Consider the following 27,973-nt stretch of genomic DNA (forward strand, 5'->3'; position numbering starts at 1 on the left):
CCAGTCCCTCCTCCCACCCTTGCAGATATCCCCACTGAAGTCAAAAGAAGAGTTTGTTTAAAGAAGGACAAATTAGTTGACAGTGTAAAAAGGCAGCATGAAAGCCAAATAAGATAAAGACCAAAAACCTGTTTATTAACAAAGAGACTGTTGGTGACTTTAGTAAGAGCAGTTTCAGTGGAATAGCTGGGGCATAGGATTCATCCTAAGGGATGATAAAAGAATGATTCTGCCACGAAAGATGGAATCATAGCTGGGACTATGTTTGATAGAGTAAGCTTATAATACAGTTTTTTTAAAGGTGACAATATTCTTTTTCTTTCTCTTTTTTTTTTTTGAAAGCTCAGAGTCCTAACCACTGTACCACGAGGAATTCCCTGTAATACAATTTTACTTCAGTGTAATAAACTAGTAAAAAATAGGAAACTATGACTTGCTAAAGGTAAGAATGTACAGTTTGAAAGAGACCATAGAGGACACCTGGACTAATTCCCTTTATTTACAGATGAAGAAACAGAGGTCTAGAAAAAAGAAACACCTTGACCAAAGTCCTGTTATGGGCAAGGCCATTTGGTGCTGCTCAGATCAGAAATAACAATCTTGATTTCAAAGATACTTAGCTGCTACTTCTGATATCGAGTGGTGGGATATATAGTCACGAAGGGATTTGTTCAAGGTTGGAGCATGAGCAGCTTTTATAATAATCCCAGGTTTGAAATATGTCAAGTGAAATGTCATTTTCATTTTCTGCAACAGTACCAGATTGGCCTCTCTTTTTGGACTGGATCAGGCCGCTGCTGGCCATGGAAATGAATTCCAGTACACAGCTCCAAAGCAACCGAAGAAAGGCCAGGGAACAGCACCAACCGGTAAGTTTAGAGGTTAGGATTGACCTCTGACAGGCTAGTTGGAACAATAAACAGCCTTCCAAAGGTGACATGCCAGGTCATCCATCCTTGATCAGTTTGGCCAGGCTCACCACCAGTGAGGAATATACTGCTCTGAGCTCTCAGATTCTGAATTCTTGCAGCTAGGTAGTATGCTCATATTTGAAATCTGATGGAGGAAGGTCACAGGCAAGCCCTTCTGCTCCATGTGGGAACCACTCTCCAAAACTCTGCCCAGGGCACTCTAAGTAGGCACTGTCCAATGTTTTGGCAAGAAGGAAGAGCTGCTTTTCACATCCTTCACCTGGATGGGTTAGATATATGCTGACAGTGAATTTTTCCCAACTAGACAATGATGCTCAGTGCTGTATCACCTGTACCTTTCATCATGATGAACACAAGAAATAATGAATGAACATTTGTTGAGTAAAAAGAGAAAAGAGGGGTCTAATATTTTTTAAATGCCTGCCATAGGTCTGGTTTCAGATGCTTTACCTGGATTGTCTGATTTAACAATTCTATGAAATAGGTGAGACTGCCACCATTTTAGAGGCTCAAAGAGGTTTAGGGGCACAGTTAAGGTCACAAGCAGCAAGTGACAGAATTGAAATTTGAACCCTGATCTGACTTACTCCAAAACTTTTCTGTCCTCCTCTGCACTTTGCTGTATTTGTGTAAGAATCTGAAGAGGAGTGAGGGACTGATAGACATAGCCCAGGAACTTCCCTGGTGGTCCAGTGATTAGTAAGAGTCCACTTGCCAATGCGAGGGACACGGGTTTGATCCCAGGTCTGGGAAGATCCCACATGCGGCAGAGCAACTAAGCCCCCGCATCACAACTGCTGAGCCTGTGTGCTGCGACTGCTGAAGCCTGCGTGCCTGGAGCCCACGCTCCGCAATGAGAGAAGCCACCGCGAGGTGCGTGGGAGGAGCCCCACACCACAACTAGAGAACAGTGCCCGCTCGCCGCAACTAGAAAAAGCCCACGTGTAGCAAAGAAGACCCAGTGTGGCCAAAAATAAACAAGTGGGTAAATAAATTAGCAAGCAAAAGTTGATGTTAAAATATTTTTTAAAAAAGAAAGAAATAGCCCAGAGCAGAACAAGTGATGAGACATTATATTAAATTTTTGATGAATGAAAGAGGAAAGTATTGAGTGTCCTTTATGTGCTAGGCACAATACTGACACTGAGAGTGCTATTAGGATATTTAGAGTTGAATACTTGCAACAACTGCTATATGGCTTGTAATCTAAAATATTCACTGTTTGGCTCTTTACAGTGTTTTCAGACCCCTGCTCTTAAGTCTTACCTGTCACTTTTGACAACTTTGTCGTGGATTGTGGGTCCTATTCTCCAAGCCATAATCTGGCCATATTTCCAGTAGGCTGTGCTTTTTACATTTCCTCTGGCATATCTTTTCATTAGCAGTGTGCTTCTGACTCAATTTATGGTGATTGAGTTAATGGATGTGGATAAAAACAAATCCCCTCAGTCCCTACCCAGTGAAGTAACTTGATTTTTTTATTTTTATTTTTCGAAATATCTGCATTTATTACAAACAAGGGTGCAGACCCGAGACTCCAAAACACATTAAGAGGTCCCGACCTATGACATGGTAAGACACGAACAGGGGTGGGGAACACCGAGGTATGTGTCTAGGTCACAGGAGCCCCCTCAGGGTTCCCTCCACCTTTGGTCCAGACGACACCTTGGCCCAGGTGTCCCCGCTGCCAGGACATACCTAGGCCTGGGGTCCAGCAGCCGGGTAGTCTGTGAGGCTGGTGATGGGGAAGCAGGGACTGTGAGTCCCTCTCCTCTCTGGGGAAGTCTCCCTCTAGGACCCAACGGTTTCAGCCTCACAGCAACCATTACACACATTTTGAAACAGAAAACAAGGTAAAATATTTAGCTAAAAGTAAAATAAAAACACTGCAGGGAGGACACCTGAGTGGATAAGTGGTCAGAGGCTGCCCTGTCCACCTGTGAAAGGGGCCAGGGCCAACCGGGGCAACCAGAACCATGGGTAAGTGGGGCCTCCAGGTGATCCCAGGAAGGGTGCAAGAAGGACCCAGGAAGATAGTTTTCAGGAAGGGTGGGCTCCACCTGAGGCGTTCAGATAATCAGGCGGCCACCCACCCTCCACAGGGCACAGCCCAGGCTGCAGGAGCCACGGGAAAGGTCGAGACCCACCTGCAGCCAGGTCCTCAGCCTCACCCACTAGCCCGCACCGTGGATCTGGTGCTTCAAAGACAAACCTGGGGACAAGCCCTGGCCTCGTGCCACGGCTAGTCATGCCACAGAAACCGGAGGACGGGTGCATCCTGCCCGCACCAAAGCTGTGCTGCCTGAGCATGACAAGCATCCCTGCTCCGGCCCCAGGTCTCGCTGGGGTGGCTGGAAAAGAACTGTTCTTTGGGGTTCCGGGCAGCATAATCTCAAGTGAGGAGGGGAGCACAGCATGGTCCCAGCAACTCTGACATGGACTGCTTCCCGCACCCCTCATCACCATCACCAGAAGCCTCAGGTACAAACAGGACACACACACCACGTCCGGGGAGAAGAGGCCCGCACCCGCACACCCATTCACACACACAGGACAGATCAGCTGGTAGCCAGAGATGCCAGGGCGTGCTCAGGGAACTGCCTTCGGGGGCTCCATGTAGGCCGGATTATAAGGAGGCTGGCTGGCAGGGTAGGGCAGGGCTGCACCTCCAGCCATCGTCTCGTGGTAGGCGGGGGGCCATGGGCTGGGTCGGGTAGGGTGCTGTTGGCATCCCTGGCTGGGGGACCACAGAGTGGTAGCCCTGGTATGTTGGTCCAGGGTAGCTGGGTGGTTGCAAGTAAGGGGTGTGCATCACCGTGGTGGCCATGGTGGTGGTCACAACCGGACTCGGTCGGCGGCACATCTTGTACAAACAGCAGCAGGAGCAGGTGCAGCAGACGACGACAGTGACCACGGCGATCACTGTGCCAAACCTCCGTCAGGCGCCGGGAGCAACAACAGCAAGAGCAGCAGGATTCGGGGCGCGAGGCCGGCGCGGCCACGGCTGGGAGCGCGGGGGGACGGGCGGACGGAGCAACAGACGTCCCGGGGTAGCCGCAAACCTCAGCGACCCCCGCAAACCTCAGCGACCCGCGCAAACCTCAGCGACCCGCGCAAACCTCAGCAACCCGCGCAGCCGCTGGCTTCCTCGCCCCGCCCCGGCCGTTCGGGAACCTCGCCCCTGACTTTTTTAAATTAGAAAACAACAACTGTGAATTAATTATACTTTTAAAGGGGGAATTATAGAGGTATTTAAAATGAAAAATTAACTATATTGTCTTATGTAGGCATTCACAAATAAAAACTATTAATACAGGAGATGATCTCTGTTCAAGGAGTATTTATGTAACAAGTTATTGTAGAGAAGGAGGTGGCTGCAGCATAGCTCTTGAATCTCTTCAGCGCTCTATAGAAACAGCAACTAGATAAAATAGACAAACTTATGGATAATATTTACAATAGAATCAATTGAAAAAGGATCTTCATGAACCTCCCAAGTATAAGCATATTAAAAGCAGTCCTTATAAGCAGGGAATTCAAAGAATCTGTACAATCCTGATTTCAGAGAGGAAGAAATGCTTAGTCAATGAAAAGATTGCATGATTGTGACATCTGATTCGCTTATCCCTCTAGCAAATCCGTGAACAGCCTTCCATTTTCAGGATGATAGGGAGAGGAGAGCCTTGGGGAGACAGTAATTTTTTTCTCAGTGTTAGCTTTGGCCTGAGTTTCTCTTTTTCTTGGTCATTTACTACTTCTCCGGAGAGAAGTTTTACTGTAGCATCACATACGTACAACTGGAAAATACTGTTGTCAGTTTTTACAAAATAATAAGAACACCACAGACTAGGAAAATAAGCCAACAACCTAAAATGGGCAATTCATTGAAATTAAACCAAATAAATGGCCAATACAAATCTATAGAAAATGTTGAATTTCTACTTCCCCATAATCAATAAATGCTAATGAAGACAACTGTGAGATGGCATTCCCCTTTCCCTAATGCCTCCCATCCCATTGGTAAAGATTTAAAAAGCTCATCTCCTCTTGTTGGCAAGGATGCAAAGCTGGCATATTCATACTGCTAGTGGGAGTATAAACTAGCAATGGCGTTTTTCAGGGGCATTTGGGCAGCTTGTAACAAAACCTTAAAAATTTCCGCACTGTCACTCCATAATTTCACGTTTGGAAATTCTAAGAAAGTTATAACAAAAATGCGTGTTTTAAGGATGCTCATCCTCAGTGTTATTTATCATAGAGAAAAATTGGAAACAGCCCAAAAAAATGTCAAACAGTAGGAAATTGGATAAACTCTAGTAGAGTCAGTGAAGTAATTTAACCATCAAAAAGCATTTTCAGGACTATTTTATGTTTGTTTTGGAGGCTCTTGAAGAGTATAAGGAAATGTGTATACTAAGTGAGAAAAGGAGATTGCCAAATCATATCATTAATTTAAAAAAAAAAAACAGATGAAAAAGCTGCCAAGTTTATGTGTATAAAAACAGGGCTAGGAATAAGTACATCATACTATTGATGTTTATTTTTTGGTGGTAAGATTATAGATCGTTTTTATTTTCTTTGTGTGTTTTTGAATTTACCAAGTTTTCTACAGTGTACATGTATGCTATATAAACAGAAAAAAGTGTGTCAATACTGTTTATAAAATTCAACTGACTAAATTTTAAAGATCTTATTGGCTAGATTCAGCAGTTTATGAATTGAGTGGCATCAGATGGTAAAGTGTCTGCCTGCAGTGTGGGATACCTGGGTTTGATCCCTGGGTCAGAAAGATCCCCTGGAGAAGGAAATGGCAACCCACTCCAGTACTCTTGTCTGGAAAATCCCATGAACAGAGGAGCCTGGTAGGCTACAGTCCATGGGGTTGCAAAGAGTCGGACACAACTGAGCGACTTCAGTTTCCTTTCCTTTCCTTTCTAGAATTGAGCAGCATCCAGTCTAGTAGATAGGAGCTATGAAGAGCTATATGAAATGAAAGTCTCCTATCAGTAGAAAGGAGATTCTAGTATCTAGGAGATTCTAGGCAGAAGAGATTCTAGTGTCATGCTAGGCAAAACAGTAGGTTTCTTGTTACAAGGTCACTTTCCTTTAGGAGATAGTAGAGATGTATCACACATTATCTATCTGGTACTGATCAGATCATTCCTGATTGGTTTAAGATTCCATTTCTTGAAGAGACAAACCTGAAATTATGTTGAATCTCTGTTTAGAGGATTGGAGCTTAGGCTCAGTGATTCCTTTTTGGGCCTGTTGTCTTGTTTTTTAACAACAAAAAGAATCAAATGAGGATTTTTTTGAAAATAAGTCCTTAACTGCTCTGTCCATGCCTGTGTTCTCACGGTTCCATCAGTGCATCCCTGTGGTGCGTGTGAACGTATGATTTACTCTGAATGCACTGGTTTAAATGTCAGTGTTGCTTTACCGCTGCCAAAGTAAAGTTATGAATGTGATCTCAATATCAAACATTTTCAACTCTGAAAGTAAGGGAAGGGGAGACAACTTCGTTTTTACTAATTATCGCTGTCAAAGTATTGGAAGGAGAAAAGAAAGTAGATGGAATGTGATCTTGCTTTCTAGACAGTGCTTCTTGTCCAGCCCAAAGATTTGTTTGGAATGGAGCCAGAATCCCGAGTTCTAGTCCTAGGCTTGCTACTGTCATCATATAAGGTACTTGGGACCTAGAGGCTCAGTTTCTTCCTCCCCAGCCATAACCATAGGGGCCCTTTTATGGATCAGATGAGGACAAAGGTCATGAAAGCATTATAACATCAACTCTAAGGTTAAAGAAGAATTTTGAAGCTGCTTTAATGGTTAAAAATCAGTTTCAAGCAAGAAATGAATGACAACTTTTGCTTTCTCCTTCATCTCTTCATCAGGAAATCAGGGGACACCCAAAACAGCGCCCACCACGACAGGCACTTCCACAGTGTTGGTTGCCACAGCAGTCCATGCCTATCGTTTGTAAGTAGCTGAGAAGGACTTTCTGAAGTTGCTTGGGGGTGTGGGATAAGCTCCTGTCTTTTCCCGACAGGCCTCTCTGTTCATTGCAAAATGGCTACTCAGTCCTGCCATAGACAGGGAAAGTATTAGTAATGCTTTTTAATGTTTCAGTTGGGCAGTTTTGCACACAACACTTTCAAGAGCCATTACCTTGTATACTCTCTCTAGGAAGTGCTTATACCCTCAGCAGCAGCCTTTTTAAAAGTTCAGGGAAAGCCCCTCCACTAAAAGATCATGAATAGTAGATGTTTAAAGAGTAAAGAAGTTGTGTCAGAGCTTTAAATTATAAACTGTGTCTGTCCCTTTCTAGAGGCTGAATGACTAGATTCCCCACTTCCAGAATTCTTTTTAACAGTTTCTTTTAATCTAATAAAGTCCATGCATTACAGTTGGTTACTGTGTTTCTTAAATCACTTTCATTGTCCCATTGGGAGATATATAATGCCTCAAAGCTGGTTCTCCTTATTTGAAGGACGTGTTAATGCCTGTTTTTCTTATTTCTGTAGCACAAATGGTCAATATGTAAAGCAGGGCAAATTTGGTGCTGCAGTCCTGGGAAATCACACAACCAGAGAGGTGAGAATACCCCCTTGTCTCATATATATTCAGGTGACCCAAATCATACCAGTGAACTGGTTTTTATGGGGACTTGTCTTATATATCAGAGAATTAGAATGATTGTACTTAATGTGATTTTTTAATGTTAGGTGTATAATGGTATTTATAGTCACATTTTGCTTACTGTTGTGCATTAAAACAAATTCAACCACTCAAATTCCTTAAGTTTGACCTTTGTGATATGGATCTAGCTTAAGAATTTGTAGAATCTTAGAGTCATTCATTTACAAAGGACATTCTTTTGTTAGGTAATGAGCAATGCTTTGAGCATGATCATTGTATATCTTTTGTGTGTGTGTGTGTTTATCTTTTTGAAAGTTTGGTGAGTTGGGCAGTTTATCACACAGCAAAATACTGATTTGAGTCAAAAAGATGTGATTAGAAGCCCAAAGACTGATATCCTTGTGTACATTGTTCAGTTCAGTTCAGTTGCTCAGTTGTGTCCAACTCATTGCAACCCCATGGACTGTAGCACGCCAGGCTTCCCTGTCCATCACCAACTCCTGGAGCCTACTCAGAGTCATGTCCATTGAGTCGGTGATGCCATCCAACTATCTCATCCTCTGTTGTCCCCTTCTTCCGTGTTCAGTCTTTCCTATAGCATCAGGATCTTTTCAAAGGAGTCAGTTCTTTGCATCGGGTGGCCAGTATAGATTATAGCTAGCTTCAAGTTCTTCTCCAGAATGTTTTAAACATTGTTAAAATACAATAAGAAACAATAGAATTTCAGAGGTCCAGATAACATGCAGTCCACGTACCTCAGAAACTCTGAGACACTGAGAGAGAAGATTGCCTGTTCGGGGAGCTGAAGTAATGGACAACACTCATGTATATGAAAAACAAAAAGCTTCATTTTGGAAATTTGCAAAACACATGTAAAAACAGTGGGACTAGAATAACAAACACCCACATATCCATTACTGAACTCTTAACAGTTATTAATCTTTTTCATCTCAACTCCAACCTGTCTTCCTTATTCTCCTGCTCAGATTATTTTGGATAAATCTCCAGCATACAGTTTTAGCTGGAAATATTTTAGTACATATCTCTACAAGATAAATATTAAAAAAAAACAAAAAACCATTATCGCACCTAAACACAACCCACAATATTCTTTGATCTCACACACACTACCAGTTAGTATTCAGATTTCCCCGATTATCTGTTTTTTTCTTTTTAGCCCTTAGTTTTAACCTAATAAGGTCCATGCATTGCAATTTATTACTGTGTTCCTTAAATCGCTCATTCTCCCATTGGGAGATATATAATGTCTGATTGTCTCTCATTTTGTCATGTTAGCAGCCTTTTTTTTTTTTTTTTTTTCTTTTCTTTCTGGACCCTCTGGGAGACATGTGGGATCTTAGCCCCCGACCAGGGATCAAACCTGCACCCACTGCAGTGGGAGCATACAGTCTTAACCACTGGGCCACCAGAGAAGTCCCTGTTACCAGTCATTGTTGATTATTATCTAACTTAGTTAATTCATTAGAGATTGCCATTTGGATTTTAAAAATCTGGCATCGGGACTTTGGGCTTCCCAAAGGAAAGCCCACTTGGTGAGACTAGTGGTAAAGAGTCTTCCTGCCGACACAGGAGACTTAAAAGATGCGAGCTCCATCCCTGGCTCGGGAAGGTCCCCGGAGGAGGGCGTGGCAGCTCACGGCAGGATCCTTGCCTGGAGAGTGCCATGGACAGAGGAGCCTGATGCACTACCCCGTCCATGGGGTTGCACAGAGCTGGGCGTGACTAAGGTGACTTAGCACAGGCACACTGGGACCTTACCACCTTCACTTCTGGGTAGAATGTCTTACGTTGTGGCAGGCAACCGTGTAAAAAGACAAAGTGAAAAAATTGTATTTTAAAATTCATTAGAGAGCTATGGAAATGATGAGGACTAGATGAACTAAAATTTTGAGAGGAAAAAGCCAAGGAGCTGAGCGTTTCCTTGCCTTGAGACCTTTGCTGATACTTAGGAGTAGACTAAACAAGTGTGTCCCAAGCAGAGACTGCTGGGGGAAAGAGACATTGGCAAAAGCTGTAGACACTCCAAACACAAGATTGGTTTTTCCCCAAGGGACATTTGATGAATTGGGATGTGGTGTGGAAGTCCGTGGACTATGCCAGAAAGGCAGAGGGAAAGATTGCCTTTGATTCATAGGAGATAAAATCCTACTTAGGGTTGGAAAGCAACAACCTTCCTCTCAGTATATTTGCTAGATTTTGAACTTCATGGGGGAGAGGCTAAAGAATCTCAGCTCAGAATCTCTGATGGGCAGAAAACTTCAGGACCAAAGAGTCAGAGGCCCTCCAGGCTCTCAATCAAAAGCCTTCATAGATAGTGCTCAGTAGGGACAGCCCAGACATGAACCAGCTCTTCATTTGCCTGTGATCCTTCCCTGAGCAGCTCAGTCTATAATTGGATTGGCGTGAGATGATCATAGTATAAGGGAAGTCCCTTCTAGTACATGATTATATATGAGCTTCTGTAGTCAGCCCCTCCCTCCCTTCTAGGGTTGAATTTTAATTTCTGTATGTGTGTTGTAAATATATATGAGACATAAAATTTGCCATTTTAATCATTTTGAAATATACAATTCAGTTGCATAAATTACATTCACAGTATTAAGCAACCATCATCACTATTTCCACTTTTTTCATCACCCCAAACAAAATCTGTAACCTTTAAGCAATAACTCCCCATCCCCTTTCCCTTATTCCCTGGTAACCCCAATCTACTTTCTGTTGTTGTTCAGTCACTAAATCATATCTGACTCTGCTACCCCATGGACTGCAGCATGCTAGGCTTCCCTATCCCATACTATCATGAATTTGCCTACTCTAGGTATTTCATATAAGTCTAATCATAAAATATTTGTCTGGCTTATTTCACTTAGCAAAATGTTTTCAAGATTCATCCATGTTGTAGCGTGTATCAGAAATTGGTTATTTTTATGGCCGAATAATATTTTATTGTTGTATATATATATATATATAAAACACATTTTTAATGTTTATCCGTTCACTATCTGCACTTAGGTGTTTCCACCTTTTGACTATTATGAATAACAGTGCAGTGAACATTGATGTACAGGTGTATATTTGAGTCCCTCTTTTCAGTTCATTTTGCATGTATACTAGGAGGGAAATTGCTATGTCACATGGTAATTCCTTGTTTAGCTTTTCGAGGAACTGCCGAGCTCTCTCTACAGCATGTATACCATTTTACATTCCCATAAGCGATATATGAGGGTTCCAGTTTCTCCACTACCCTGCCAACACTTCATTTTTTTTCCCTTTTTCTACAATAGCCATTCTGATAGGTGTGAACTGGTACCTTATTGTGGTTTTAATTTGTATTTCCTTAATGCCTAATGATGTTGAACATCTTTTTTATGTACCTGTGGGCCATTTGCATATCTCTTTAGTCACCCCTCATTCAAATAAAAACACCAACAAAATAAAGACATTGCTAATTACAGTTAAAAGAGTAGGATCAAAATGAGAAGAGATTAAAGTAGATGGTGAGAAGATAAACTCTAAACTTTAATGGGTTAACTGAAGTTTGAGTTTTATACCTGCATGCAGCATGACCCCTGACATCTTTGTATTGTTCTTTAACTTTTCTTTTTTTTCTGCCCGTCTTTGCTTGAGTACAGTATAGGATTCTTCTTTATATCAGTCAGCAACAGCCAGTAACTGTTGCCAGGATTCATCTGAACTTTGAGCTGACGGTAAGGCTTTCCCTGTTGGAATCAGTAGCTCCTTTGGGACTGGCTTATAGGAGAGATGGTTCTGTGCATACCTGGTGGGAATTAGATCCACTACCTTCACTCTGGACTCTAAAGTGGGTATCTTTCTTTTTGGCTGTGCTTGTCAGGGAATTCAGCAGAGTGAGCATTAACAGAACCTCTCGGAAAGGTCTCTTGACTGCCTTCTGGGAATGTGGACTAAGGGGTGATTGGTGGAGGATGGGAGGGAAGAAGAAAGTTCCCTGATAACTCTCCTTGGGTCCACCTGAGGCAGAGCCCTTCTACATGAGCTTAGGCAGTCACATTTATCTACTGTGCTGCCTGCTGTTGAGTTATCTCAACATTTCTCCTTTCTCCAGGTTCAGCCCAATAACTACAGCACCTTTTATGATGACCAGAGACAAAACTGGTCCATCATGTTTGAGTCGGAAAAGGCTGCCGTGGAGTTCAATAAACAGGTAAGATTATTTTGTTCTTTCTTTGAAGAGCCAAACACTAGTCTGGATTTCCCTTGATTTTAAGAAAATATATGGAAAACTCATAACTTGCTATATTGTTAGTTACAAGCATAAAAAAAACCCCACTAAATTCATCCCTTGAACTTACTGTATTTTAGAGAAATAATAAGAATACTTATTGCTTGAAAGGAGAAAGAAAAGGCTAAATATAAACTTACATCTTTAAACATTTCTCATAAACTATCTTAAGGAATAAATACAACTATCTTTTTTAAGATATTATTTTAAAAGAAATTTTAAAAAGTTATTTCATTGTCATTATAGAAAATTTAGAAAAGCATTTGAAAGCATTCATAATCTTACTACCCAAAGTAATCACTGTTAACATGTGACATTTCTTTTTTTCCTATGCATAAGTTGTATAAGTAGTTATAGTCCTTTCAGCGTGCACGTGTATTCAGTCGCTCAGTCATGTCCGACTCTTTGCGACCCTGTGGACTGTAGCCCATCGGGCTCCTCTGTCTATGGAATTTTCCAGCAAAGAATACTGGAGTATGTTGCCACTTCCTACTCCAGGGAGTCTTCCCAACCCAGGGACTGAACCCATGTCTTTTGCATTGGTCTCTGATTATTTCCTTAGGCTAGAAGAAGTGAAAGATGGAGTCAAAGAGTTCGTATACTTTTAGATCCTGTATAAATTGTGCTATTTTACGTCCATATCAGTTCTCTCACTCTACTTTTGCCGACATTTATTGATTTATTTTTGGCTGTGCTGGGTCCTCGTTACTGTGCTTGGACTTTCTCCAGTTGCAACTAGAAGGGGCTACTCCCTGGTGCAGCAAGTTTCTCCCGTGGTGGAGCACAGGTTCTAGGGCATCCAGGCTTCAGCAGTTGTGGGCGCGGGCTCAGTACTTGCAACTCACAGGCTCCAGAGCTTGGGCTCAGTAGTTGTGGCACATAGGCTCAGTGGCCCCTGGGCCTGTGGGATTTTCCTGCACCAGGGATTAAGCCAGCGTCCCAGCACTGCATGGCGGACTCTCAGCTACTGGACCAGCATGGAAGCCCCTTTGCCAACATTTAGAATTATTATAGTTTTTTTTCTTCTTACTCTTATTTGCTTGATAAAAAATGACTTCTCATTGTTTTAGCTAGCATTTATTTGATTGCAATGATGAAACTTTTTTTAAAGAAAATGAGTAGCAAGTTTCTAAGGTATATATGTTCAAACATTGACTATAGAAAAATGATTCATAAAGATATGTTTGACTTCTTTATATAGGATCTGAGCCAGCATAATATGGGTACATCTGTAGGTGGTAGAGATGAATTCTGGGAATACATCATGGTTTTGTAAAGGGCCTTTATTTTATTTCTTTAAATAGCCTTTTGACATTTTTTTCAGATGCTCCCCTATCTTTCATAGGCTCCTAAACACTGAAGCAGTAAATTAATATAGTAATGATAGCAAATGTTTATTGTGTACTTACTGTGATTTGCCAGGCCTTGTGCCAAGTACTCTCCTTGTATTATTAGTTCAGTCTTCATAGCTAACCCTAGGAAATATGCAAAGCCTTTATCTCCATCTTACAAAAAAACTCTTATGAAATAAGGTTCATAGGAGTTATGTTATTTGGCTGAGGTCACAAGTTAATAAGTGGCAGTGCCCAGATCTGTAGTTAGTCAGACTCCAAAGCCATACTCTTAAGCATGTTGATTGCTGGCAAGATTACTGACTTTGGGACAGTTTGCTTCTAGACATGTAATTTGTTTTGTAAGTGGGAGCCACTGTTTGGAAAAGAGCAGTTAGTAATAGCTGAGTGAGTCCTTGACTGAGCTTAAAGTAGGTTCATGCTTCGATTTCACCTCGCAGGTTTGCATTGCCAAGTGCAACAGCACCTCTCCCCTGGATTCCGTGCTGTCACAGGACCTTATTGTCATGGAAGGCCCTGCGGTAGAAGCTGGAGATTCTTTAGAAGTGGCCTATACCAGCTGGCTCTTTCAGAATCAGGCTCTGGGCCAGGTAAGAAAAAAGTACCCTACAAGTTCTCTTGTAATTTAAATAGCTTGAGAGCTATTCAGATGTACGGTATATTACTGCAAATTACTGCTGTTAGCAAATAGAAATCTTGTAGGAGCCTTGATTTAATCTCTACAGCTGCTTTTGAGGCATAGCCATGAAATGCTAGTGTATAAAATCTGCTCTGTGCCACTGTCTATCTTACTTAGAGCAAGTGGAAACCAGTTTGCACCAGTATTATTTTTGGTAATTTTTCATGTGTACATCTTGTCCTCCTATACCAATTTTAAATTTGAATAGATTCTTATGGGATTAGGCCTTAAACTTTTTAGACTTTCTTCACAGTTGTTTCTGTTTTTCTTATACTAGATAGTGTGAATAGATTGGGCTTATTGTGTTTTTATATTATTAAGCCCTCAAAAGTAGTATGGTTTGATAAAGCAATCTATAGATTCAATGCAATGCCTATCTAGCTACCAACGGTATTTTTCACAGAATTAGAACAAATAATTTCACAATTTGTATGGAAATACAAAAAACCTCGAATAGCCAAAGTAATCTTGAGAAAGAAGAATGGAACTGGAGGAATCAACCTGCCTGACTTCAGACTATACTACAAAGCCACAGTCATCAAGACAGTATGGTACTGGCACAAAGACAGAAATATAGATCAGTGGAACAGAATAGAAAGCCCAGAGATAAATCCACACACCTATGGATACCTTATCTTTGACATAGGAGGCAAGGATATACAATGGAAAAAAGACCACCTCTTTAACAAGTGGTACTGGGAAAACTGGTCAACCACTTGTAAAAGAATGAAACTAGAACACTTCCTAACACCATACACAAAAATAAACTCAAAATGGATTAAAGATCTAAATGTCAGACCAGAAACGATAAAACTCCTCGAGGAGAACATAGGCAAACACTCTCCAACATAAATCACAGCAGGATCCTCTATGACCCACCTCCCAGAATATTGGAAATAAAAGCAAAAATAAACAAATGGGACCTAATTAAACTTAAAAGCTTTTGCATAACAAAGGAAACTATAAGCAAGGTGAAAAGACAGCCCTCAGATTGGGAGAAAATAATAGCAAATGAAGCAACAGACAAAGGATTAATCTCAAAAATATAGAAGCAACTCCTCCAGCTCAACTCCAGAAAAATAAATGACCCAATCAAAAAATGGGCCAAAGATCTAAACAGACATTTCTCCAAGGAAGACATACAGATGGCTAACAAACACATGAAAAGATACTCAACATCACTCATTATCAGAGAAATGCAAATCAAAACCACAATGAGATACCATTACACGCCAGTCAGGATGGCTGCTGTCCAAAAGTCTACAAGCAATAAATGCTGGAGAGGGTGTGGAGAAAAAGGAAGCCTCTTACACTGTTGGTGGAAATGCAAACTAGTACAGCCACTATGGAGAACAGTGTGGAGATTTCTTAAAAAACTGGAAATAGAACTGCCATATGACCCAGCAATACCATTTCTGGGCATACACACTGAGGAAACCAGATCTGAAAGAGACACGTGCACCCCAATGTTCATCGCAGCACTGTTTATAATAGCCAGGACATGGAAGCAACCTAGATGCCCATCAGCAGACGAATGGATAAGGAAGCTGTGGTACATATACACCATGGAATATTACTCAGCCGTTAAAAATAATACATTTGAATCAGTTCTAATGAGATGGATAAAACTGGAGCCCATTATACAGAGTGAAGTAAGCCAGAAAGATAAAGACCAATACAGTATACTAACACATATATATGGAATTTAGAAAGATGGTAATGATAACCCTATATGCAAAACAGAAAAAGAGACACAGATGTACAGAACAGACTTTTGGACTCTGTGGGAGAAGGCGAGGGTGGGATGTTTTGAGAGAACAGCATGTGTATTATCTATAGTGAAACAGATCACCAGCCCAGGTTGGATGCATGAGACAAGTGCTCAGGCCTGGTGCACTGGGAAGACCCAGAGGAATCGGGTGGAGAGGGAGGTGGGAGGGGGGATCGGGATGGGGAATACATGTAACTCCATGGCTGATTCATGTCAGTGTATGACAAAACCCACTGCAATGTTGTGAAGTAATTAGCCTCCAAGTAATAAAAATAAATGAAAAAAAAAAGTAGTATGGTTTGATAAAAAGAACTTTAGATTATGAATCCAAAGATGTGGATTCAAGTCCCAGTTTTATCCCAACTTGACTTTGTCAAGGCATTTAAGCTCTTTTTTTTTTTTCCGAATGAATTGAGCTTGGTTAGTAGGGCTCTATGTACTTTCTTGGTCAGATGGTTGTTTGCATCAAATGGGATAATTTATTTGATAAATTTATTTGAACAATTTATTTGAAAATTGTTTATAGATTAAAATAATTTTAAACACGTGGTGGTAGAAGTTTATTTTTTTCTAAACCTGAAAAATCCTTGCCTCGGAGATACTCAGTGTGATGACACCTTTAGCCATGGTGTGGTCCCTGTTTTTCAGGTCAGTATTTTTCCAGTGTATTTGACATTACCTATTTCAGAAGTACTGTGTTGTTCTGTGTTAAGTTGAACATCATAATGATTATTATTTGTGAAGTTGGCTGACATTTATTTTGATCAACTTTCAGGTTTTTGATTCCACTGCTAACAAAGATAAGCTTCTTCGCCTGAAATTAGGGTCAGGAAAAGTCATCAAGGTAAAAGCTTAACTGTGTTCTTGTAAGAGTCTATCAGTTGCAGTGTGCTTAATTTTGACTGAATTTTATGAAATTTCTAAGCTGGGTTTATTTTCTAAGAATCTGGAAAGGCTTGGTTATAAAATACAGAAAAATGTGCTACGTTGTCTGGATTTGAGAGACTTTTCCCTGTGAGACAATATATTGAAGAAGGGTACATTGCTTTTTTGTGGTCCCTGCCTTTTTGTTTCCCTTCTGTGGTTCTGAGGGCACTATCAAATTCTTCCTATTGCCTCCTTGGGAAAGAGATTAGATTGTTTCTTCCAGAAGTGTATCATTAATGAGTGATTCTAGTCTGTCTGGGATGCTTCAGATCATGCTAGGAAGCAACTGCAGCGTAGCAGCAGGGACATTGGGACTGGAGCCCAAGGCCCTGGGTTCACATTGTGAATTTCTTCTTTAGCAACTATGGCTGTATTTTATAAAGTAAAGATTATTTTACAAAACAGAAACAGACTCACAGACTTAGAGAACAGATTTATTAAACAGGTTTATAGTTGCCAGGGGGGATGAATGGGAGGGAAAGAGACAGGAAATTTGGGGTCCACATGTACACTCTACTGTTTAAAATGGATAACCAGCAAAGTCCTGTCTAGCACAGGGAACTGTTGCCAGGATCTTGGCTGGCTGTGCACTAGTGCCAAACAGAAACATGGAGACAGAGTTATGGAGAAGAAAAAAAGAATGGCTTTGTTACTTTGCCAGGCAAATGGGGAACACAGTAGGCTCGCCCCTCAAGAACCTGTGCCCCCCTCCCTGGTGAGTAGGGAGAGGTTATATAGTCCTGGGGTATAGGATAGGGATCAAGGCAGTAACAGTCTTCATTCCCTCAATCTTCATTCCTTTTTCTGCACTGTTTCAAAAGGGTGGAGTTGCTGACAAGATTAGGGTGTGTGCAGGGTCTTAGGTCTCATCTCCCAATCTTGATGAGCCTCTCTGGTCCCTTTAACTTTGCCTCAGGTGGTTTCCTTGCTGCTTCTCTTATTTCAGCCAGTTCAGTTGCTCAGTGAAGTCCAGAGAACTCAGAGAAGGTCATGTGGGCTGGAGTCTTGCCTAGGAGGAATGGGAGACAAAAAGACTTCCGTTCCCAGGAGCCCCACAGAGCCCTGCTCGGCATCGGAACTCTGCTCAATATTACGTGGCAGCCTGGATGGGAGGGGAGTTTGAGGGAGAATGGATACATGCATATGTATGGCTGAGGCCCTTTGCTGTCCACCCAAAACTATCACAACATTGTTTTTTGTTTCTTTTTCTTTTTTAAAAAAAATTAATGTGGCTGCACCAGATCTTAATTGCAACATGCAGGAACTAGTTCCCTGATGAGGGATTGAATCTGGGCCCCCTGTGTTGGGAACATGGAGTCTTAGCCACTGGATCACCAGGGAAGTCCCTCACAACATTGTTAATCGGCTATAATCCAGTACAAAATGAGAAGTTCTTTTTGTTTTTCTTTTTTTTTTTTAGAAGTGTTTTTTTTTAAAAAGAATATTTTACACATGTGAGGTATCATTGTGTCAGGACATATTGATGCATTGTTAAGTACTCATTCATCCGTGCGGCAGAATGTTTTTCTCCATAGCTTTGTTGATGACTCCTTTTCCCAGAATCCTTTGGAAACTTTTTCCTGGAGATCATAGTAGTTGGGGCATGACACTTAAAGCTAGTCTGATCTAGTGTTGAATCTTGGCTTAACAATTTACTAACTGATCATGGGCTAGTTACCTTACCTCCTTAAGTGTTGAATCTTGGCTTAACAATTTACTAACTGATCTTGGGCTAGTTACCTTACCTCCTTAAGCCTCAATTTTCTCTTCTGTAAAATGGGGCTATTGCTACTAACCTTATGAAGTTATTTTAGGAATTAAACAACATAGTGGAAGTAAAGCACTTACCAAAGTACTTAGAAAAAACTGTGTTTAATAAATGATAGCTTTTATTTCTCTGTTAATGCCGTTCTGTTCCTCCCAATTTCTCTCATCATCTAAGATATTTCATTTAGCCCTGGATGTGCTGGCTTTGACAAGTTGGCTGAGAAGAAGTCTTCTAGATGTTCTTAAAACTGGTGTGTGGGAGCGGGGAGCACAAACTACTACTGGGTTTTGTCTTACGAGAAGGTTTGTATCTGATGAACGTTTCCTCTTCTCTGATCCCTAAAGAGCTGGGAGGATGGAATGGTGGGCATGAGGAAAGGAGGGAAGCGGTTGCTTATCATCCCCCCAGCCTGCGCTGCTGGCTCTGAAGGGGTAATAGGATGGACTCCCTCAACAGACTCAATCCTGGTGTTCCAGGTGGAGATTAGGCGGGTGAGTGAAATTGTGCTGTGTTGTGTTTGATGAGTCCTGTTTGCTAATTAAGTAAAATGAATAAGTAAATGTGTTGGAAAAGATTCTAAAGATCTCTCTCTCTCTTTTCTTTTAAGTAGAAGTGGTATGGTTGGAAAGAACAGACGCTTTGGAATCTAACAGCCAAAGTTTATGTCCTTCTTGGCTCTGTATTTAGTCACTTCTCTTTTTATTTTTTCCGTAAAATTCCTACCCAGTGTTCCTACCTTTTGATTTAGTAATTCCATGGCTACAAATTTATCCTATCAATCTGTTTACATAAGTGTGCATGTATACCTGTATGTAGATAGATAGCTAGAGATAGATACATAGTTTTTTGCCACATTGTTTGTGATAGTGGAGAACTGGAAACAGCTTAAGTGTTTGTCATTTTGAAATTGGTTGAATTATGGTTTTTCAGGGAGTGGACATCTGTGTATTTCTTAAAGAATATCAAAAATCTGTTTTTAAGTGAAAGAAACAAGTTGCAGAGCAGTATGGGTAGTATGATCTTGTGTGTGTATGTATATATATACAAATAAATATACATATATGCCCATATATTCATATGAAATTTCTGGAGGCATTTAAAGAAATGTAGTGATTTTTCTCTGGAGAATGGGAGTGGAGTTCAGAAGCTTTTACTTTTTTACATTCTACCCCTTTGTACTATTTAAAGGTTTTATTACAAATAATTTCTGTGTTAGTTGCTCAGTCATGTCCCAACTCTTTTCGACCCCATGAACTGTAGCTTGCCAGGCTCCTCTTGCTTGGAATTCTCCAAGCAAGAATACTGGAGTGGGTAACCAATTCCCTTTTCCAGGGGATCTTCCCAACCCAGGGAGCAAACCCAGGTCTCTTGCATTGTAGGCAAATTCTTTACTGTCTGAGATACCAGGGAAGTCCAAATAAAGTTTATAACAACTGTGGTTAATTAATGTTCCCCATCCAGTACCTTGCCCTCTCACCCCAAAAAATACTGTTTGCTTTACACTGTGATCGTTAGGTTTAAATGTGATAGTGTTTGAGACTGTAAACTATAAAATGCAGTGCAAACAGATATTATGGTCATCTTCATTGTGGCTGTTATACCTGCTGCGACAAAGGATATGCTTTGTTTCTCAGGGACTCTTTCCACCCTTTTCTCTGGTGGGCATGTCAGCCCTCTTGGACTGACATGCTTCCAGCTGCCTTTCTCACAGCTTTTATATTCTTTCTCCATTTCCTTTGAGGAAATCATGGCTGTGATAGATAACAAATCAATTTGAATCCATTAAGACTTTTGTAAACATAAGAAAGAAATACCCTATTTTATCAACAATCAAAAAATTACAAATTGTTTACTGAACTGCCAAGGCTGGGGGAGTTCCCTGGTGGCCTAGCGGTTAGGATTCTGGGCTTTCACTGCTGCGGCCTGGGTTCAGCCTCTGATTGGAGAACTGAGATCCTGCAAGCCATGAGACATGGCAGAAAAAAAAAAAAAATGACAAGGGTGATACAGAATGGTGACACCCAGGGTCACAAGAGTTTTGAGAAGGATTTATACACTACTTTTGGAGTATAAGGGCTTCCCAGGTGGTACGGTAGTGAAGAATCTGCCTGCCAATGTAGGCTTGGCGGGAGACTTGGGTTTGATCCCTGGGGGTCGGAAAGATCCCCTGGAGTAGGAAATGGCAACCCACTCCAATATTCTTGCCTGGAAAATTCCATGGATAGAGGAGTCTGGCGGGCCACAGTCCAAAGAATCAGACATGACTGAGCGACTGAGCATACATATGGAGTATAAAGTAGTTCACCCTTTATGGTGTGAAATTTAGTGGTATATATCAAAAGTTTTACAAATAAGTATAACTTTTATCCAGCAATTTAACTTCTGGGAATTTGTATTTTGGAAAAGATTATGTGCAAAGATACAGAGATAAAAGTATCCATAGAAGTATTATTTGTATGGCGGAAATTAGAAATAAACTGAATGTCTAACAAGTAGGAAATGATGAAATACATTTTGTGATAACATAGATATTTATGACTTCTGTCCCCAAAGTCCTTTGGAGACTTTTTCCTGTAGTTGACAGCAGTTAAGGGTATGACCTTTGAAGTTAAAAATTAAAAAGGATGTTATTGATTAATAATTTAGTTAACATGGAAATATTAATATGTTAATCAGTGAGTGAGTAAAGCAGTATGGCTCCATTTTTGTAAAACACACACACATAATATAAATGTGAAATATTACATCCGAAATCCTAACAATATTGCTACTTAACAGTTGAATTGCCAGTAATTATCTTTTTTTTTTTCTTTTGGCTTGTCTCCATTGTCTCTTTTGCTACCATGAATAGTTATTGACTTTGTATGATGAAGAATAAGTAAGATGGAAGGAGAAGTGGGGGAAGAGGGCCGTTTTTGCGGTCTGTTAGCCTATTCAGCCTGTGGTTGCTGTTTCCCCAGGTGAAATTCACTCGAGATTCTGGCTCTGACGGGCACAGCGTTAGTTCCCGGGATTCTGCAGCCCCTTCTCCCGTCCCTGCTGCTGATAGCATCTCTGCTGACCCTGTTGTGTCACCATCCACGTCGGTGCCTTTCAAATCAGGGTAAGACACTACAGTTGTATCAAACTCTTTCATTGTCCATAAACATGATTCTTAGGGTAGTTCAGAAATAGGGATATATTAGTTTGGCCAAAAAGTTTGTTCAAGTTTGTCCATAGCATCGTACAGAAGAACCTGAATGAACTTTTGGGCCAACACACTAGTTGAAAACTGAAATAATTTAAAATAGTTGGGGGGAATCAATGGGATAAGGGAAATGGGAAACATAATTGCATCAAATTTTCTAACAAAGGGTTAATATTCATAGTCTATAAAGGCAGTAACTCAGATATAAAAGAATACCCATCAAACTTTGGAGAAAAATTGGGCAAAATCCATAAACACTTATCTCTAAGGATAAAATGTAAATTTTTTCCATTTGAATGGAAAATTGTTTATCTTCAGTAGCTTTCAGAAATTATGCAAACTAAAGAACAGTTAAAATTCTATTTTACAGCTGTTAAATTATCAAATGTCTTAAAAAAACAATGTTTATTCAGTATAATCTGGACTCATGATTATAGATTTTGTTTTTATGTCTTATTTGCTTTCAGGGAGTCAGCTCTTCGTTCCAAATCTAACTCCCTTAGTGAACAGCTTACAGTAAATGCAGTGAGTATATATGTTTTATCTCCTTAACCCCAGTTTGCTAGGAAGGTTTCATGTGCCTCGGGTATAGTAGGTTAGAGAAAAAAAAAATAATGAGAAATGTTGATTTAGGGTAGAAATAAGTGGTTACTTGATTCACTGTCCTTTACTTGGGAGTCAGTTTAAATTAGCCTGGGATTCTGCATAAACCTGGATTCAAATCTTTATTCTTACAAACATGGGACCTTGAGAAAATTATCTAACTTCCCTGATCTTCAGCTTCTTCATTATTAAAATGGAAATAATTCTCACAACCCCTCTAAGAGTTTCTGTGATATGTTTATAAAGCCCTAAGCACAGAGCCTACATAAAACATGTCTTCAGTAATCTCTCAAGATTTTTATGAGGTTTAATTGTGTGTGTACATGTGCGTGTGTGTGTGTGTGTGTGCGTGCATGCGCTCATTTATGTTTTACTCTTTGTGACCCTTTGGACCATAGCCCGCCAGGCTCCTTTGTCCATGAGATTTTTCAGGCAAAAATAATGGATCAGGTTGCCATTTCCTTCTCCAGGGGATCTTCCCAACGCAGGGATTGAACCTGCATCTCCTGCATTGCAGCTGGATTCTTCATCTGCTGAGCCAGTGGGGAAGCCCATGAGGTTTAAATGAAATAATGCCTATGGAGTTTCTAGTATTGTGTCTGGAGTATTGTAAGAACTCAATTAACATTGCTTTTTGTTATCATAATTACTGCTAACACTACATGTCTGTATACTTTCATTTTCTCAGAAGAATTCTACACTAATTCACCAGCTAGTTGGCTTTGAGCCGGTTGCTGGGCCTCTGTGTTTCTCAGACTGTGAGATAAGGAGACTAGCATACTACTGTAGCAAACTTTGGATTTGAAGACCTTTGGGAGGCTGTACACTGTGTGAGAGGCTGCCCTGCCTGCTCCATGAAGGCATCTGGGTTTGCTGCCTGTGGATGGGGTGATAGCTGAAGTGCTTGAAGTTCTAAAGCTTTGTAGCTTTCACCTGACACATTAGGATAACTCTGTGGACTGAAATTTATGATTAATTTCCCTCCAACTCTAGTTTACTTGTTTATATCCAATCCAGAGTAGGAATTAGTTGATCTGATAATTGATTGATCTGATATGTATAAAAAGTGATCTAAACCCAGAAGGTTAAGCCAAGGAATCAAGAAAATGGGAAAACAGTGTAAAATCTCAAGATCTTTTGAATGCTGACAGAATTGTTCAGTATTCTTTTGTACTCTCTAGACACAGCTACTTTTATCAAATATTTCTAAACTTCAGTAACTTTTGGTAAGTTAGTGGTCTACAATGTTTTTGTTTTCCTTTCTTTTTTTGCAATTTTGTTTTTTTAATTGAGACAAAGTTCATGTAACATAAAACTTTAACTATCTTTTTACATTGAAGTTTTTATTTAAAAAATTTTTTCATAGGGACAATTTTTAAAGTCTTTAATGAATATGTTACAATATTTCTGTTTTTTTACCTGCGAGGCATGTGGGGTCTTAGCTCCTCTACCAGGGATCGAACTTTTACTCCCTTCTTTGGAAGACAAAGTCCCAACCTACTGGACTGCCAGGGAATTTCCCAATTTTTTATCTTTTGCTTTGAATATATAATTGCATCCATAGGTCACAGTTAGCAAAACAATATAACAGGGTATATGTTGAGAAGACTTCATTCCTACCCCTCCCTCATGCACCCTTGTTTTATCTCACTCCCCTCCCCACCTCCGCACCTTGGGTAAGTGCTTTTATTACTTTCCTCTGTTTTCCTTCCATGTTTCTTTATGCAAATGCAAGCAAGTAGGAATGTATATTTTATTCCCCCCTTTCACAAAAAATAGCATATTATGTGTATTATCTACCTTGCTTTTTATACTAACAATGTCTTTCCATGTTAGTGTATGGAAAACTTCCTCATTCTTTTCTTTAGATCCCAATGTTCCATTGTGTGGATGTTGGTTTCTAATTAGTCCTCTTTTGAGGGATCTAGTTTTTTTTACTGATGTGCCTCCACTGTTAAAAAGAGATGAGCACACACTCTCAGTGTATGTTTGTTTACAAATTATATAAAGTATAAGTAGTCCATCCCTGTAAGCAAGTTTAATATCTTATGTATACAGTAGCTTGAGCAAGCTCTGGGAGATGGTGAAGGACAGGGAAGCCTGACGTGCGGCAGTCCATGGGGTCACAAAGAGTTGGACATGACTGAACGACTAAACAATAATACAGTGGCTTATAAATAACTTAAAAATAGAGGCTGTGGTCATTTCATTTTACACTCACTAGATTATCTTGCGTACTCTTAGGGGTATACACTCTGCTCCGAAAACTGCACTTTGAACCAGTTAATGAATGCAGAGGCATCCAGCTCAGGGACTAGTATGTCATCAGTGCCAAGTCAGTGTTAAATGAGCCTGACTTTAGAACACGGAGTTCCTGTTTACCTCTCTCCCTAAATCTCTTCTGAATGTTTACCTACTGAGTTGCTCTTGAGAAGGTATTATTATCTAAAATGCCTCCCTCCCTTAATCTGTACTTGAGTTTTTTATCTGTAAAGTGAGAATACTTATGCCTGGTAAGGAGACTTGATTGAAATGAAGGAATACAGATGGAACCACTTTGTCCATACTAACATGTAGGAAATTATTTTTTCTACTATCATTAATTGTGACCCATGTATGCTTCTAGGAAAGAAATCTTGAATTCTTATTTTATAGAAAAAGTACTTTCAAATAGATGTGCCAGGGGGACTTACTGAAAGATTTGACCTAAGAGTCAAAGACATAGAGTTGACTGAAGGTAATGAACTTTGATTACAGTGATTTTTGTGACTTTCCTCTTTTTTTAGAATCCTGATACAGTCAAGGCCAAGTTGATCTCTCGGATGGCTAAAATGGGCCAGCCTATGTTGCCCATTCTTCCACCACAGCTGGATTCTAATGATTCAGAAATTGAAGTATGTCCCACTGGCTGTCTTAGAATGAATAGTGCAGATGTTGCTGTCTTCTGTTCTTTTTTTTTTTTTTTTAAGTATTTATTTATAAGTATTTATTTGTCTGCCCTGGGTCTGCAGCATGTGGGATGTACCCTGACCAGGGATTGAACCCTGGCCCCTTGCACTGGGAGTGCAAAGTCTTAGCCACTGGACTACCAAGGAAGTCCCTCTTTGTTCTTTTAACTGAAATTATTGCTTTTCCTGCCTCTAACCAGACTCATTATTTAGAGAGCTTATAGTCAAAATGATACAGGTTGGTATTAGTATATGTGTTTCTCCTATAATTAGCCCTTCCCCTGAGAAATGGAAGCGATTCTGTATATCTGTCAGAAGAATTGGGTGGTTTTAAGTGGTTAATTTAGCTTTCTACTGAAATCTCTATTGTTAGTAAAAAATCAAACCTTTTAGACCGCATGATGCTCAACCCATAAAGAAAGCTCAATTCATATTTGTGATTGAATTGCTTAGATTCTCTTGAGAAATGTTGATTTTTCAAGTTTAAAAATTTTATTGCAATCAGATCTATCAATTTTTTCCCTTTGTTTTTTGCTTTTGGCAGTATGCTTAGAAAGCCTTCCTACTTTCAGATATTGTAAACATTACATGTGTATTTAAAATGTTTATTATTATATATTTAGATCTATTATTTCATATTTAGTCCATCTGGAATTTGGTGAATGACAAGAAGTAACAATTCCAATTAAGTTCTTTAACCATTGGTTAATTCCTTATTTAAAATAATGCTTTCTTAACTGAATTGAAACACTTAACAGTGATTAATTTTTAGAATTCTTTGACATTGATGTACAGCAAAGCAAAGGTGATAATCTTGAGAAAAAAATTCATAAAAGGTTTTATTTTCTCATAATTTGATTTTATTTCTTCATGGAAGAGCTCTGTGTAGATTTAACATTTTAAACAAAATAAGATTTCTGGGACCCGTTATAGAATTGATTTTTATCTGGGTTCTGGAAATGAAATTTGGGTAAGATAATATTCTTATTAAAAATTTTAAGTGCTGCTCACTTATTATAGGGTAATTTAAATTAAAAAGAAGACATATTTAACAAAAAGGGCATTCTTTTTGTGTTATTTTATAATCAGATTTTTAAACTTAATATTATATCATGAACATTTATGTTAATTTTGATAATATAAAAAAAAGAAAGCAAAGCTTTATCACCTTTAAAGATAACCCAGTGCTCTGTTATATTGATTTATTATAATTCCTTTCACTCTGTTGTTAGACATTTAGGTTGATTTATGTAATGATGTAAAACTGGGACGCAAGAAATGCATAATACATTTCTGAGAATTTCAGGAAATAAGAGGAAGTCTAATGTAAAAGAATGTTTAAGAGATTTCAGCCTTTAAGCTGTAGCATAGCAGATCACAGTCACTGTATATTGTGCCTCAAGTTTCTTTTTTCCTTGTGTGAATCAGGAAGGTGTCTATACGTTAACTTTTTTTAGACTTTTTTTTTGGCCATTTTGTGTGCCGTACGGGATCTTAGTTCCTTGACTGGGGATTGAACCCATGCTCCCTGCTTTGTTAACTTTATTTAGAATTACAGTAGGACCAACATCGCTTTGCTGTTATGAAGGGAAAAAATGAAGGGAAAACACTCTAAAACTATACTGTCAAAAATAGCCTGGTAATGAGACACAGTGAATCCTACTGTGTGTGATTTTCTGTGAGTACCTTGAGGTCTGTGAAGATTATTTGGCAGAAGAGAAAGGCTGCATTATTCCCTGGGGTTCCTTGTGAGAGGCCCTAATTCTGTGGAAGCAGACTAGGTCAGTCTTAAGGTAGCTGCTTGTTTGGAAAATGATTCATTATGGGGAGCAGTCACTCTAGCTGCTTCAGATAAAATAACATCATCTGTGTACACTGGAAATTTAACTATAATTATCTGATATAATTTACAGGGAGAGGGATCCTACTCTGGTACATAATAGAGTGCTTTCCTTCCAGAGCCCATGCCTTAAATTCATGCCTTTCTGCTTACCTTTCCTTCCTCCTTTTTTTTTTTTTTTTTGGTCTAAAACACTGGTTGTAAGCAGGTTTAGGGTGGACAGTCAGTCTCAGTCTTCAACTAAGGACCCATAGATGTAATAACCAAGATGCTTGTGCCTGTTGTAGGACATGAATGCTCCTCAAGGAGCTGGGCAGCCCATGGTGACCCCATCTGTCCAGCCGTCTGTTCAGCCAGCCCATCCGGTGCTCCCACACATTACCTCACAAGGTAAGGAACCCCTCTGAGGCTCTGTGGCCTTAAACTAGGTTGGTACCAAAATTATCACTGTACCCTAAAATGTTAGGCTGTATTGTTTTAGAATTGAGAACTGGACTAGAGTATAAAACTTCCCAGACTGTCCCTGGATAGGGCATTTTCGGGCCTGAGATGTATTTGGTCTGCCTGCTGTGTCTTCTGCTGTGTTGCATTGTCAGTTTTGGAAATTGGCATTCAGCTGATGAGCCATCTGCCCGTGTGTAATTCTGCACTTCCTGTCAGCTGATGGGATCGTAGGTCTGAGTCTTGTGCACCCGAAAACACCCAGTTTCCTTTCACTAGCCCAGTAGGTTTAGATGCTACTTGCTGAGATCCATTAGGTCTGGTTTTAGGAAAATTAAGTGAGAGACATGGTCAAGTGTGAAGGGTGATGGTATGTGAGGTGATAGTCCAGACTTGTACCAAGAAGTGGGGGGTGGGTTTAACAGTGAAAACTTTTTGCTCTATCTTAGCACCTCAGCCATCTGTTTCTGGTCTCCAAACACCATCTGCTGCTTTGATGCAAGTTGCATCTCTTGATTCCCACTCAGCTGTGTCTGGAAATGCCCAGTCCTTTCAGGTAACATTTTTAAACCATGTCAATTATATGCTATCATTTATTATTGTT

General features: G+C 40.1%; 1 protein-coding gene and 1 pseudogene across 1 annotated transcript in view; one reads left to right on the top strand and one right to left on the bottom strand.

The window, feature by feature from the left end:
• The window catches only part of FKBP15 (FKBP prolyl isomerase family member 15), a 57,674-nt gene that overhangs the window by 7,157 nt on the left and 22,544 nt on the right, over positions 1-27,973 (top strand). Inside the window, exons 2-14 of the mRNA XM_020906618.2 lie at positions 757-869; positions 6,827-6,911; positions 7,457-7,526; positions 11,225-11,299; positions 11,677-11,775; positions 13,646-13,795; positions 16,431-16,499; positions 18,695-18,841; positions 21,311-21,453; positions 22,005-22,062; positions 24,927-25,034; positions 27,216-27,318; positions 27,819-27,925. Coding sequence (XP_020762277.2) covers positions 757-869; positions 6,827-6,911; positions 7,457-7,526; positions 11,225-11,299; positions 11,677-11,775; positions 13,646-13,795; positions 16,431-16,499; positions 18,695-18,841; positions 21,311-21,453; positions 22,005-22,062; positions 24,927-25,034; positions 27,216-27,318; positions 27,819-27,925 — 1,327 coding nt within the window. The remainder of the gene's footprint in view (positions 1-756; positions 870-6,826; positions 6,912-7,456; positions 7,527-11,224; positions 11,300-11,676; positions 11,776-13,645; positions 13,796-16,430; positions 16,500-18,694; positions 18,842-21,310; positions 21,454-22,004; positions 22,063-24,926; positions 25,035-27,215; positions 27,319-27,818; positions 27,926-27,973) is intronic.
• Positions 2,402-6,659, bottom strand: LOC110146029 (protein shisa-5 pseudogene; annotated as a pseudogene).

This window comes from Odocoileus virginianus, chromosome 31 (assembly GCF_023699985.2).
Source record: "Odocoileus virginianus isolate 20LAN1187 ecotype Illinois chromosome 31, Ovbor_1.2, whole genome shotgun sequence".
NCBI lineage: Eukaryota > Metazoa > Chordata > Mammalia > Artiodactyla > Cervidae > Odocoileus > Odocoileus virginianus.